This window comes from Microcaecilia unicolor, chromosome 10, assembly GCF_901765095.1.
Source record: "Microcaecilia unicolor chromosome 10, aMicUni1.1, whole genome shotgun sequence".
Classification (NCBI taxonomy): Eukaryota; Metazoa; Chordata; class Amphibia; order Gymnophiona; family Siphonopidae; genus Microcaecilia; species Microcaecilia unicolor.
This window is the reverse complement of record NC_044040.1, coordinates 126789151-126803405: the sequence shown is the minus strand read 5'-3', so window position 1 is coordinate 126803405 and position 14255 is coordinate 126789151. Positions and strand designations below refer to the sequence as shown.

The following is a 14255-nucleotide window of genomic DNA, read 5'->3' as shown; positions in this document are numbered from 1 at the left end:
ATCTCAAGAGTGGAGGAGTGGCCTAGTGGTTAACATGGTGGACTTTGGTCCTGGGGAACTGGGTTCAGTTCCCACTGCAGGCACAGCCAGTTCCTTGTGACTCTGGGCAAGTCAACCCTCCATTGCCCCAGGTATAAATAAGTACCTATATATAATATGTAAACCACATTGAACCTGCTATGAGTGGGAAAGTGTGGGGTACAAATGTAACAAAAAAATGTTATAGCAGAGCTAGAAAAAGTAAAGAGAAGGACAATCAAAGTGATCAAGAGGTTGGAATAAATCTCTCATGAGGAAAAGCTAAAGAGATTAGTGCCCTACAGCAATTATTAAGGTAGACCTGGGGAAAGTTACTGCTTATCTCTGGGGATAGGTAGCATAGAACTTTGCAACTTTTTTGGATTCTACCAGATACTTGTGCCCTAGCTTGGCCACAGTTAGAAGCAAGATACTGGGCTAGATGGACCTTTAGTCTAACCCAGGGGTTCTCAACCCAGTCCTCAAGACACACCAAGCCAGTCAGGTTTTTTAAGATACCCACAATGAATATGCATGAGAGAGATTTTCATGCACTGCCTCCATTGTATACAAATCTCTCTCATGCATATTCATTGTGGATATCCTGAAAATTTGTCTGGCTGGGTATATCCCGAGGACTGGGTTGAGAACCCCTGGTCTAACCCAGTATGGCAGTTCTTACGTATGTCTCTATGAGTTCCCCTCTCCACATCCTTTCTAAACTAGGGCTTCACATATCTTTAAAAAATAGCACTTATGTAGATGCCTACTTACCCTCTTAAACTAGACGTCCCATTATAAAATTACCCTCCCGATGTCCAATGGCCACATTCAAAAACAGGCCCTTCCAGGCTCTCAACAAATCTTTCCATAAAATGAGCCTCATTACTTTCCTAAAACAACTTGGGACTTTCCAGGCACTTTATGATATCCCACCCCCAGATCTAACTTACCCTGGATAAAAGTTTCAGATTCTTTGCCATCAGAAAGGAGCCATTTTCTCGCCTGTCAGCAGTGGTCTCAAAAATCTGACCCTTTGACCCAAACACTAAAGTACAAGATAGGAGTTTGACATTGCTGACAGTAATATATAACCAATATCTAGTAATATGTACTCGCCCATTGTTGTTCTGCGTATCATAAATAGATTAGCTTATAGCATCATCAGTGATACAATAATGTATATGCTGACATTTTTAAACTTGCTGTAATGTGTTTTCTGTACCCACCTCATTTCCACAGAGGTGATACCTTCTGGCTTCTTGGAGAAGGGGGAAGACATTGGGGCACCTTCTTATCATATCATCTGCTTCTACTGTTTCCACAAAGTACCAGGGGTCCAACAGAGGAAAGCGAACATATTGTAGAATGCAGCCTAGATCCTCAGTTCTTTCAAAGTGCTTATAGCGCACCCAGTTCATTACAGTCTCAAATACCTGAGCCTCCTCAGTTACATAGAGATCATCGCTCTGTAGAATCTGGCTGAGGGCCTCCAGTGGCAGCTCCAGAAACTCCTCTTGTGTCACTACCTGAGGAAAATTCTGGATAATGTAGTTCTGAACCTGATGCTTCAGTGTATCCAAGCAGTGAGTGTCAGCCAGCCTCAAGATCCCAATACAGTTTTCTGGGAGAAGGGCTTCAGTGAGGAAGCTAGCACAGACATCTACCATCTGAACGAACTACACAGACAGAATAAAAATTCATTATAATCACTGCATACAGAAATGAATGATTATTATTCATAATCCATACTCTTCAGGAAATAGGAGGAGTGTGTAGGAGGGGAAGAAAAAAACTGAGGGGTACAGAGCATGGGAGAAGAAAAGGGTAAGGGAAGAGAGTGAGGAAATTAATGGGGGGAAGAGATAAGAATGGGTGGTGAATGGGTGTGGGTAATAGAAGGGAGTCAGGAGAGGAGGAGAAAGGATTGTGAATAGGTGAGTGATTGCATGGCAGAGAGGGTATATATTTATTTTTTATCAGACTTATATTCCACAAGATACAGTCAAGCAAATGCTCTTTGTAAATTATAAAATGAACATATATAATAATAATAACATATAGACAACTGAAACAAAGCCTAGGAAAATAAAGAAGGATGATGATATATAAGAAAGTCAGAGAAGTGTGAATTGTGGTTGGGAGAAGTTTTGAGAGAAGAGGACATCTCTGTGGGTAAGTGACATTATTTTATTCTGAGCATGGTAACTTAAAGATTAGGGTTTAAAAGAGGAACTGTAGGATATTGATAAACACAGTTAGAATTTTAAAATAAAAAAGCAAGCAAGCATCCCTTTCTCCATAGTTTTAAAACTTGAAGTTTCTGCCACAGCATTAACAGATAGTCTCCAGAAAGCACAGAAGGGCCCAGTTCAGTCCTCATTCCCACCCACCCTTAGCTAAACTCTTCCTTCATTATCAATTATTCTAATTATGACAATAAGAGGGGAATTTTCAATTTTCATTAGAGTCTGAATTACATTTAATTAGTTTCTAAGAAGCAAACCCTAAATAAATTACAAATTACAACAGTCAAAAGGCTCATTATATTATTCTATATTCCTAGCACCTTAAGAAGTTTTAATTAAACAGCTCTATAATACTAAGATGAAGACAGTAGTCCAGCAACAAAAGGGGTGCTATCCAGTCTTTTGCATTGAGTGTCAAATGTATAATTATCTCCCATTTGGGGAGCTATCATATAATAACATAGTAACATAGAGGGGCATAATCGAACGGCGCCACCCATCTCTATGGGCAGCCATCTCCGGGGCCGGCGCCGTAAGTGGGCGGAGCCAACCGTATTTTAGAAAAAGATGTTTCTTCGCTAATACGGTTGGGCCTGGCCAAATGTCAGAGCTTGCCGGGTTTGAGATGGCCGGCATCGGTTTTCGGCCATAATGGAAAATAATGCCAGCGATCTCAAACCCGGCCAAATCCAAGGCATTTGGTCATGGGAGGAGCTGGCATTTGTAGTGCACTGGCCCCCCTCACATGCCAGGACACCAACCGGGCAACCTAGGGGGCACTTCTAAAAATTAAAAATAAAAATAGCTCCCAGGTGCATAGCTGCCTTCCCTTGGTTGTTTAGCCCCCCAAATCCCCCCCCCCCCCAAACCCACTCCCCACAACTCTACACCATTACCATAGCCCTAAGGGGTGAAGGGGGCACCTACATGTGGGTACAGTGGGTTTTGGGTGAGTTTGGAGGGCTCCCATTTACCACCACAAGTGTAACAGGTAGGGGGGGTGGGCCTGGGTCCACCTGTCTGAAGTGCACTGCACCCACTAAAACCTGCTCCAGGGACTTGCATACTGCTATCAGGGAGCTGGGTATGACATTTGAGGCTGGCATAGAGGCTGGCAAAAAAGTTTTTTTTGTTTTTGTTTTGGGTGGGAGGGGGTTGGTGACCACTGGGGGAGTAAGGGGAGGTCATCCCCGATTCCCTCTGGTGGTCATTTGGTCAGTTGGGGCTCCTTTTTGAATCTTGGTCGTGAAAAAAAAGGGACCAAGTAAAGCCGGCGAAATGCTCGTCTAGCCTGGCTTTTTTTTTTCAATATCAGGCGAAGCCAGCCATCTCATGAGCACGCCCCCATCCCGCCCCCGTCCTTCCTTCACTACCCTACCGACACGCCCCCTTGATGTTTCACCGGCTCCGCGACGGAAAGCAGTTGGCACCAGCCAAAATCGGCTTTCGATTATACCGATTTGGCCGGTTTCAGGAGATCGCCGGCCATCTCCCAATTTGTGTTGTAAAATGGCCGGCGATCACTTTCGAAAATGAGCTGGATAGTAACATACTAGATGATGGCAGAGAAGGACCTGCATGGTCCATCCAGTCTGCCCAACAAGATAAACTCATATGTGCTACCTTTTGTGTATACCTGACCTTGATTAGTATCTGCCATCCTCACGGTACAGACCATAGAAGTCTGCCCACCACTAGCCCTGCCTCACAACCACCAGCCACGCCCCCCCCCCCCCCCCCCACCGGCTCTGCCACCCAATCCCCGCTAAACATCTGAGGATCCCTTCCTTCTGAACAGGATTCCTTTATGTTTATCCCACGCATTTTTGAATTCTGTTACCATTTTCATCTCCACCACCTCCCGCGGGAGGGCATTCCAAGCATCCACCACTCTCTCCGTGAAAAAGTACTTACTGACATTTTTCTTGAGTCTGCTCCCCTTCAATCTCATTTCATGTCCTCTAGTTCTACCGCCATCCAATCTCCGGAAAAGGTTTGTTTGCGGATTAATATCTTTCAAATATTTGAACGTCTGTATCATATCACCCCTGTTTCTCCTTTCCTCCAGGGTATACATGTTCAGGTCAGGAAGTCTCTCCTCATACATCTTGTAACACAAATCCCATACCATTCTCGTAGCTTTTCTTGAAGTGATGCAAAGAATTGTTTTTACATCCTTAGCAAGTTACAGCCTCCAAAACTGAATACAATACTCCAGGTGGGGCCTCACCAGCAACTTATACAGGGGCATCAACATTTCCTTTCTTCTTCTGGTCACACCTCTCTCTATACAGCCTAGCAACTTTCTGGTTATGGCCACCGCCTTGTCGCACTGTTTCGTCACCTTCAGATCCTCGGATACTATCATCCCAAGATCCCTCTTCCCATCCGTACATATCAGACTCTAACCGCCTAACACATACGTCTCCCGTGGATTTCTACTCCCTAAGTGTATCACTTTGCATTTCTTCGCATTGAATTTTAATTGCCAAACCTTAGATCATTATTCTAGCTTCCACAGATCCTTTTTCATGTTTTCCACTCCCTCCCGGGTGTCCACTCTGTTACAAATCTTAGTATCGTCCGTAAAAAGGCAAACTTTACCTTCTAACCCTTCGGCAATGTCACTCACAAATATATTGAACAGAATCGGCCCCAGCACCGATCCCTGAGGCACTCCATTACTCACCTTTCCCTCATCCAAGCGAATTCCATTAACCACCAGCCTCTGGCGTTTGTCCATCAACCAGTTGCTAATCCAGTTCACTACGTCAGGTCCTATCTTCAGCCTGTCTAGTTTATTTAAGAGCCTCCTGTGGGAAACCGTGTCAAAAGCTTTGCTGAAATCTAAGTAGATTACGTCTATAGCTCGTCCCTGATTCAATTCTCCGGTCACCCAGCCAAAGAATTGAATGAGATTTGTTTGGCACGATTTCCCTTTGGTAAAACCATATTGTCTCGGATCTTGCAACTTATTGGCTTCTAGGAAATTCACTATCCTTTCCTTCAGCATCGCTTCCATTACTTTTCCAATAACTGAAGTGAGGCTTACCGGCCTGTAGTTTCCAGCTTCTTCCCTATCACCACTTTTGTGAAGAGGGACCACATCCACCATTCTCCAATCCCATGGAACCTCTCCCGTCTCCAAGGATTTATTAAATAAATCTTTAAGAGGACCCACCAGAACCTCTCTGAGCTCCCTCAATATCCTGGGGTGGATCCCGTCCAGTCCCATGGCTTTGTCCACCTTTAGGTTTCCTAGTTGTTCATATACACTCTCTTCCGTGAACAGTGCTATATCCACTCCATTCTCATATGTACTTTTGCCAGTCAATCGCGGTCCTTCTCCAGGATTTTCTTCAGTTAAAACAGAACAAAGTATCTATTTAGCAAATTTGCTTTTTCTTCATCATTATCTACAAAGCGGTTCGCAGCATCTTTCAGTCTCACAATTCCCTTTTTAGTCATTTTCCTTTCACTAATATATCTGAAGAAATTTTTGTCACCCCTCCTTACCTTTCTAGCCATTTGTCCTTCCGCTTGCGCTTTCGCCAGACGTACCTCTCTCTTGGCTTCTTTCAGTTTCATCCAGTATTCCTCTCCGTGTTCTTCTTGAGTTTTTCTGTATTTCTGGAATGCCAACTCTTTAGCCGTTATTTTCTCAGCCACTTGCTTGGAGAACCATATCGGTTTTCTTTTTCTCTTGCTTTTATTTACTCTCCTTACATAAAGGTTTGTGGCCCTATTTATAGTTTCTTTCGGCCTGGACCAATGCCCTTCCACTTCTTGTACGTCCTCCCAGCCCATCAGCTCCTTCTTCAGGTATTCCCCCATTTTACTAAAGTCAGCATGCTTGAAATCCAGGGATTTGAGTTTTGAGTGGCCGCCCTCCACTTCAGCTGTCATATCAAACCAAACCGTTTGATGGTCACTGATGCCCAGGTGGGCACATACTCGGACATTTGACACACTATCCCCATTTGTGAGCACCAGATCCAGCGTCGCTCTCTCCCTCATGGGTTCCGTCACCATTTGTCTGAGCAGAGCACTTTGGAAAGCATCCACTATCTCTCTACTTCTTTCCGATTCTGCAGATGGAACCTTCCAATCTACATCCAGCAGATTGAAATCTCCCAGCAACAGCACATCTCTCTTCTTTCCCAACTTTTGAATATCTGTGGTCAGATCTTTATCTAATTCCTCCAATTGTGTCAGAGGTCTGTAGACAACACCCACGTGGACAGAGGTTCTATCATCTCTTTTTAAGGTGATCCATATCGCTTCTTCCTTTCCCCAGGCCCCTGTCATTTCAGTTGCTGCGATATCATTTCTCACATACAGAGCTACTCCTCCACCTTTACGACCATCTGTATCCTTCCTAAATAGATTATAGCCTGGTATGTTTGCATCCCATTCATGGGAACCATTGAGCCACATCTCCGTGATTACAACAACGTCCAAGTCTGCCTCCAACATTAGGACTTGAAGATCATGAACTTTATTGCTTAGACTGCAAGCATTTGTGGTCATCGCTTTCCATGTACATTTCCTGGTATGTGTTTCAACATTAGTGATTTGGGGGTGTCTTTTCTCTTTTTGTACCTTCATATCTTTTTGTTCCACCTTCATTGCTTTTTCTTCCGCCTCAGTTCTATTATCAGGAACATCACAGTGCTGTAATGGAGCAAAAGAATTCTGTAGGGGCAACACTTGTGAGGGCGGATGCTTCTGTGCCACATAATGAAGTCTGCCTGAGCCTACTGTGAACCATGTATTCTTAGGTGGTTTTATCCTTTGAGGCAGTGGTGAGAATTTGGTATGATTCTGTGCAGTATGATTTTGTGCAGTCCTAGAAGCTGTTTTAAGTACATCCAATTCCTGCTTTACTTTACTGAGTTCCTGTTTTAAACTAGCGAGCTGAAGACAGATAGGACAAGCCTTAAGTCTCCAGATGATTCGCCTTGAAATTAAAGCACCACAATACAGAGAATAAAAGTCATCCTGACTGGTTGAAATGGGTATGAACAGGTGTACTATGATGGGGTTAACAGTCCGCAAGATTTCTTGTGTGTGACTGAGGATTAAAGTTAATGAGTTTTCGCTTGTCTATTTATGACTGGAAAACCCTGGGGTGGGTGGGATTATAAATCCCAGTGAGTCAGCCAAGTGCTGTATCAAAAACGTTTTCTAGGTATGACCAGAACTGATACAGTCTTATCAAAGAATTTCCAGTTGATTTAACTTTCAAATTCCACTAGAATATAACTGGGATTGTGCCGATGCAAAGAGCTCCTAGCTTTCAGAGAGCGAGTCCATTCTCTTGAGGCTAGAGTAGCAGACTTGGAGGAGCTGAGGGAGACAGAGAGGTACATAGAGTAGGTCTACAGGGATGTTGTAGAGAATTCCCACCTCCAATCTGGCAGCCCCTGTGCTGCCTTGGAGGAGGGAGGCATTCCAAAAGGAGAGCATCACCCTGATGAGGCTGGAAGTAATCCTGTAGACAGGACCAGCACACCGGGGAATGCAATATCCTCTTGCACCGAAGATGAGTCTCCATGAGCTACTGCCCAGGTGAGAAGGGTTAGTACGGCTGTTGTAGTTGGTGATTCGATTATTAGGCATATAGATAGCTGGGTGGCTGGTGGATATGAGGATTGGTCACTTGCCTGCCTGGTGCAAAGTTGGCAGACCTCATGCATCACCTAGATAGGATGTTAGATAGTGCTGGGGAGGAGCTGGCTGTCTTAGTACATGTGGGTACCAATGACATTGGAAAATCTGGGAGGGATGTTCTAGAAGCCAAATTTAGGCTCTTAGGTAGAAAGCTCAAATCCAGAACCTCTAGGGTAGTATGTTCTAAAGTGTTACCCATTCCACGAGCAGGGCCCAAGAGACAAGCAGAGCTCCGAAGTCTCAATGCATGGATGAGACGATGGTGCAGGGAGGAGGGTTTTAGATTTGTTAGGAACTGGGCATCATTCTGGTGAAGGGGGAGCCTATTCCGAAAGGATGAGCTCCACCTTAACCAGGGTGGGACCAGGCTGCTGGCATCGGCATTTAAAAAGGAGGTAGAACAGCTTTTAAACTAGAAACTGGGGGAAGGCCGACAGTCACTCAAAACTGCAAGGTTCAGAATAAGGTATCTTTTAAAGATATTACCAAAACAGGGAAGAAAAGGGTATCCCGATAGTGAAGTTGCAAAAGAGACCATAGTAAATCAGCAGCCTTATTTTCAAAAGCGATGGGCACCCAGATTTCGACCCAAATCGGGAGATAGGCGTCCATCTCGTAAAGGCGCCCAAATCGGTATAATCGAAAGTAGATTTGGGCGTCTTCAACTGCAATCTGTCGCGGAACCGGGCAAAGTTGACGGGGGCATGTTGGAGGCGTGGTGAAGGCGGGACTGGGGCATGTTTATCGGCCGAGAAGAGATGGGTGCCTTCGACCGATAATCAAAAAAAAACAAAGGCGTTTTTAGCGTGAATTTGGGTTGTTTGTGTTGGACCCTTTTTTTTCACGAACAAGTCCCAAAAGAGTGCCCTAAATGACCACATGACCACCGGAGGAAATTGGGGATCACCACCCCTGACTCCCCCAGTGGTCACTAACACCCTCCCACCATAACAAAAACAACTTAAACAACTTTTTTTTCCAGCCTGTATGCCAGCCTCAAATGCCATACCTAGCTCCATCACAACAGTATGCATGTCCCTGGAGCAGTTGTTCTCCGAGGACAAGCAGGCTGCTTGTTCTCACGACTGGGTGACGTCCGCGGCAGCCCCCACCAACCGGAAGAAGCTTCGCGGGCGGTCCGCACGCGGGGCACGCCCACCGCGCATGCGCGGCCGTCTTCCCGCTCGTGCGTGACCGTTCCCGCCAGTCTTTTCTTTTCCGCGCCTGAGGAGAGTCGTGCCGTCGCTGCTCTCCCTTCGCAGCCCCGGAAAGACCGTCGCGTTTACGCGATTTTGTTTAGTTTTGTTTAGTTTTTTGGTTACCGCGTGCCCCAGTTTCTTTTCTTTAAAAAAAAAAAAAGAGCACGCGTTCCTTTTTCCCTCGTTTCTAGCAAGGGCGTCGCGTTGCGGCCTTGTGGCCGCGCGATCGATTTATTTTTTCGAGGTGTGATTTCCGCCACCATCGACGACTTTAACTTCGCCGACGCGATTTTTCCGTCGATGTCCTCGAAGGTCCCGAGTGGATTTAAGAAGTGTGGTCGGTGCGGCCAGCCGATCTCGCAGACCGACACCCACGCTTGGTGCCTCCAGTGCCTCGGGCCGGAGCACAATATCAAGTCGTGTTCCCTGTGTCTCGTTCTCCGGAAACGGACTCAGGTTGTGAGGCAAGTTCTTTGGGACCGTCTTTTTGGAACTTGCGCCGGCCCCTCGACGTCGAATTCGACGGCATCGGTATCGACGCCCGGTCCTTCGGTACCGGTATCGATGCCCGAAAAATTGGCATCGATGGCATCGACCCCAGGAGAACAGGTCCCGTCGGCCCGCCGGTCCTCCGGTGAGGGTAGAGGTGAGAGACCGCGTGGGCAGTCGGCCCCGGTCACTCCTTCAGCCCGTGGCCCTCGGGACCGAACCCTGTCTGACCCGGTCCTCGGGACCGAGGGGGATCGACCTCCTCCTCCTCCATACCACCCGCACCGGTGACGGGCACCGTAAGAAGGCAAAGAAGCACCGTCACCGGTCGCCCTCGACGCATCCGGCTCTCGGTACCGGAGAGGAGTCGACGCCGAAGCGTCCGCGTCGAGAGGAGAGGTTCCCCCTCGGTGGTGGAGGTACCGCCACGTCAGGGTCCTAGCACTTCGGTGCAGTCTCCTGGACCCGAGCAGCTTCCGGCACCGATGCCTCTACCGGCCCCCACGTCTTTCCCGACAGCGGGCCTGGACGAGTGCCTCCGAGCCATCCTTCCGGGGATCCTGGAAGGGCTGATGCGCCAGGCTGTGCCGGCGCCGATGACTGTGGCGCCGGCGAGCTCTAGCCCGGTGCCGAGGCCGTCGACGCCGACGCCGCTTGCGGCGCCGGTCTCAACCGCCACGCAGGTGGAGTCCCCATCGACGTCGATGGAGGGAGCTTCGTCCCCGTCGGCGCGGGAGTCCACCGCTCGACGACACCAAGGCCCTGGTGCCTCGACGTCGAGCCGGGCCCGGTTCCGGACTCAGCTACATGAGCTCATGTCCGATACCGAGGAAGAGGCCTCGTGGGGGGAAGAGGAGGACCCCAGATATTTCTCCTCAGAGGAGTCTGCGGGTCTCCCCTCGGACCCCACGCCTTCACCAGAGAGAAAGCTCTCGCCCCCTGAGAGTCTCTCTTTTGCCTCCTTTGTGCGGATATGTCTATTTGCATTCCCTTTCCCGTGGTCTCTGTGGATGAGCCGAGGGCTGAGATGCTCAAGGTCCTCGACTATCCATCACCACCTAGAGAGTCCACCACGGTACCGCTGCACAATGTCTTCAAGGAGACACTGCTTCGGAACTGGATGCGACCATTAACTAATCCCACCATCCCCAAGAAAGCAGAGTCCCAGTACAGGATCCACTCGGACCCAGAGTTAATGCGGCCACAATTGCCCCATGACTCGGCGGTCGTGGATTCTGCTCTCAAGAGGGCACGGAGTTCGAGGGATACCGCCTCGGCGCCCCCGGGGCGGGAGTCTCGCACTCTGGACTCGTTTGGGAGGAAGGCCTACCAATCCTCCATGCTTGTGACCCGCATCCAGTCATACCAGCTCTATACGAGCATCCACATGCGGAACAATGTGAAGCAACTGGCGGACCTGGTCGACAAGCTCCCGCCGGAGCAGTCCAGGCCTTATCAGGAGGTGGTCAGGCAGCTGAAGGCGTGCAGAAAATTCCTGTCCAGGGGTATCTATGACACCTGTGACGTGGCATCTCGTGCTGCGGCCCAAGGTATAGTGATGCGCAGGCTCTCATGGCTGCGTGCCTCTGACCTGGACAACCGCACCCAGCAGAGACCGGCCGACGTCCCTTGCCGGGGGGATAACATTTTTGGTGAGAAGGTCGAGCAGCTGGTGGACCAACTGCATCAGCGGGAAACCGCCCTCGACAAGCTCTCCCACCGGGCGCCTTCAGCATCCACCTCAGCAGGTGGACGTTTTTCCCGGGCCCGGCAGGCTGCGCCCTATTCCTTTGCAAGGCGTAGGTACACCCAGCCGGCCCGAAGGCCTCGACAGGCACAGGGACAGCCCCAGCACGCTCGTTCTCGTCAACAGCCTGCGCCTAAGCAGCCCCCTGCGCCTCCACAGCAAAAGCCGGGGACGGGCTTTTGACTGGATCCACGGGAACATAGCCACCCTCAAAGTGTCCGTACCGGACGATCTGCCGGTCGGAGGGAGGTTAAAATTTTTTCACCAAAGGTGGCCTCTCATAACCTCCGACCAGTGGGTTCTCCAAATAGTGCGGTGCGGATACGCCCTGAATTTGGCCTCCCTGCCACAAATTGTCCTCCGGAGCTCAATCCTTCAGCTCCCATCACAAGCATGTACTTGCAGAGGAACTCTCCGCCCTTCTCAGCGCCAATGCGGTCGAGCCCGTACCACCCGGGCAGGAAGGGCAGGATTCTATTCCAGGTACTTCCTTGTGGAAAAGAAAACAGGGGGGATGCGTCCCATCCTAGACCTGAGAGGCCTGAACAAATTCCTGGTCAAAGAAAAGTTCAGGATGCTTTCCTTGGGCACCCTTCTGCCAATGATTCAGAAAAACGATTGGCTATGTTCCCTGGATTTAAAGGATGCATACACTCACATCCCGATACTGCCAGCTCACAGACAGTATCTCAGATTCCGCCTGGGCGCACGGCACTTTCAGTATTGTGTGCTGCCCTTTGGGCTCGCCTCTGCCCCACGAGTGTTTACAAAGTGCCTCATGGTGGTGGCGGCGTATCTACGCAAGCTGGGAGTGCACGTGTTCCCATATCTCGACGATTGGCTGGTCAAGAACACCTCGGAGGCAGGAGCCCTCCGGTCCATGCAGTGCACTACTCACTCCTGGAGCTGCTGGGGTTTGTGATAAATTACCCAAAGTCCCATCTCCAGCCAACCCAGTCTCTGGAATTCATAGGAGCTCTGCTGAATACCCAGACGGCTCAGGCCTTCCTTCCTGAAGCGAGGGCCAACAACCTCTTGTCCCTGGCTTCGCAGACCAGAGCGTCTCAGCAGGTCACAGCTCGGCAGATGTTGAGACTTCTGGGTCATATGGCCTCCACAGTCCATGTGACTCCCATGGCTCGTCTTCACATGAGATCTGCTCAATGGACCCTAGCTTCCCAGTGGGTTCAAGCCACCGGGAATCTAGAAGATGTCATCCGCCTCTCCACCAGTTGCCGCACTTCACTGCTCTGGTGGACCATCCGGACCAATTTGACCCTGGGACGTCCATTCCAAATTCCGCAGCCCCGAAAGTGCTGACGACGGATGCATCTCGCCTGGGGTGGGGAGCTCATGTCGATGGGCTTCACACCCAGGGTCTGTGGTCCCTCCAGGAAAAGGATCTGCAGATCAACCTCCTGGAGCTCCGAGCGATCTGGAACGCACAAGGCTTTCAGAGACCGGCTGTCCTACCAAATTATTCAAATTCGGACAGACAATCAGGTTGCAATGTATTACACCAACAAGCAGGGGGGCACCGGATCTCGCCCCTTGTGTCAGGAAGCCGTCGGCATGTGGCGGTGGGCTTGCCAGTCCGGCATGCTCCTCCAAGCCACATACCTGGCAGGTGTAAACAACAGTCTGGCCGACAGACTGAGCAGAGTCATGCAACCGCACGAGTGGTCGCTTCATTCCAGAGTGGTACGCAAGATCTTCCGAGAGTGGGGCACCCCCTCGGTGGACCTTTTCGCCTCTCAGACGAACCACAAGCTGCCTCTGTTCTGTTCCAGACTACAGGCCCACGGCAGACTGGCGTCGGATGCCTTTCTCCTCCATTGGGGGACCCGGCCTCCTGTATGCTTATCCTCCCATACCTTTGGTGGGGAAGACCTTACTGAAGCTCAAGCAAGACCACGGCACCATGATTCTGATAGCGCCCTTTGGCCCCGTCAGATCTGGTTCCCTCTTCTTCTGGAGTTGTCCTCAGAAGAACCGTGGAGATTGGAGGTTTTCCGACTCTCATCTCGCAGAACGACGGAGCGTTGCTGCAACCCCAACCTTCAGTCCCTGCTCTCACGGCCTGGATGTTGAGGGCGTAGACTTCACTGCGTTGGGTCTGTCGGAGGGTGTCTCCCATGTCTTGCTTGCCTCTAGGAAGGATTCCACTAAAAAGAGTTGCTTTTTCAAGTGGAGGAGGTTTGTCGTTTGGTGTGAGAGCAAGGCCCTAGAACCTCGTTCTTGCCCTGCACAGAACCTGCTTGAATACCTTCTGCACTTATCGGAGTCTGGCCTCAAGACCAACTCAGTAAGGAATCACCTTAGTGCGATTAGTGCTTACCATTACGTGTGGAAGGTAAAGCCATCTCTGGAGAGCCTTTAGGTCGTTCAGATTCATGAGAGGCTTGCTTTTGTCAAAGCCCCCTATCAAGCCTCCTGCAGTGTCATGGGATCGCAACGTCATCCTCACCCAGCTGATGAGACCTCCTTTTGAGCCACTGAATACCTGCCATCTGAAGTACTTGACCTGGAAGGTCATTTTCTTGGTGGCAGTTACTTCAGCTCGTAGGGTCAGTGAGCTTCAAGCCCTAGTAGCTCATGCTCCATATACCAAATTTCATCACAACAGAGTAGTGCTCCGCACCCACCCAAAGTTCCTGCCGAAGGTGATGTCGGAGTTCCATCTTAACCAGTCAATTGTCTTGCCAACATTCTTCCCCAGGCCGCATACCCGCCCTGCTGAACGTCAGTTGCACACATTGGACTGCAAGAGCATTGGCCTTCTACTTGGAGCGGACACAGCCCCACAGACAGTCCGCCCAATTGTTTGTTTCTTTCGACCCTAACAGGCTAGGGGTCGCTGTCGGAAAACGCACCATCTCC

At 49.6% G+C, this 14255-nt stretch overlaps 1 protein-coding gene across 1 annotated transcript in view; it reads right to left on the bottom strand.

Annotated features, from left to right (window-relative positions):
- KLHL6 (kelch like family member 6) overlaps window positions 1-14255 on the bottom strand; it is a 453247-nt gene that overhangs the window by 191481 nt on the left and 247511 nt on the right. Inside the window, 1 exon segment of the mRNA XM_030216961.1 lies at window positions 1248-1697. Coding sequence (XP_030072821.1) covers window positions 1248-1697 — 450 coding nt within the window.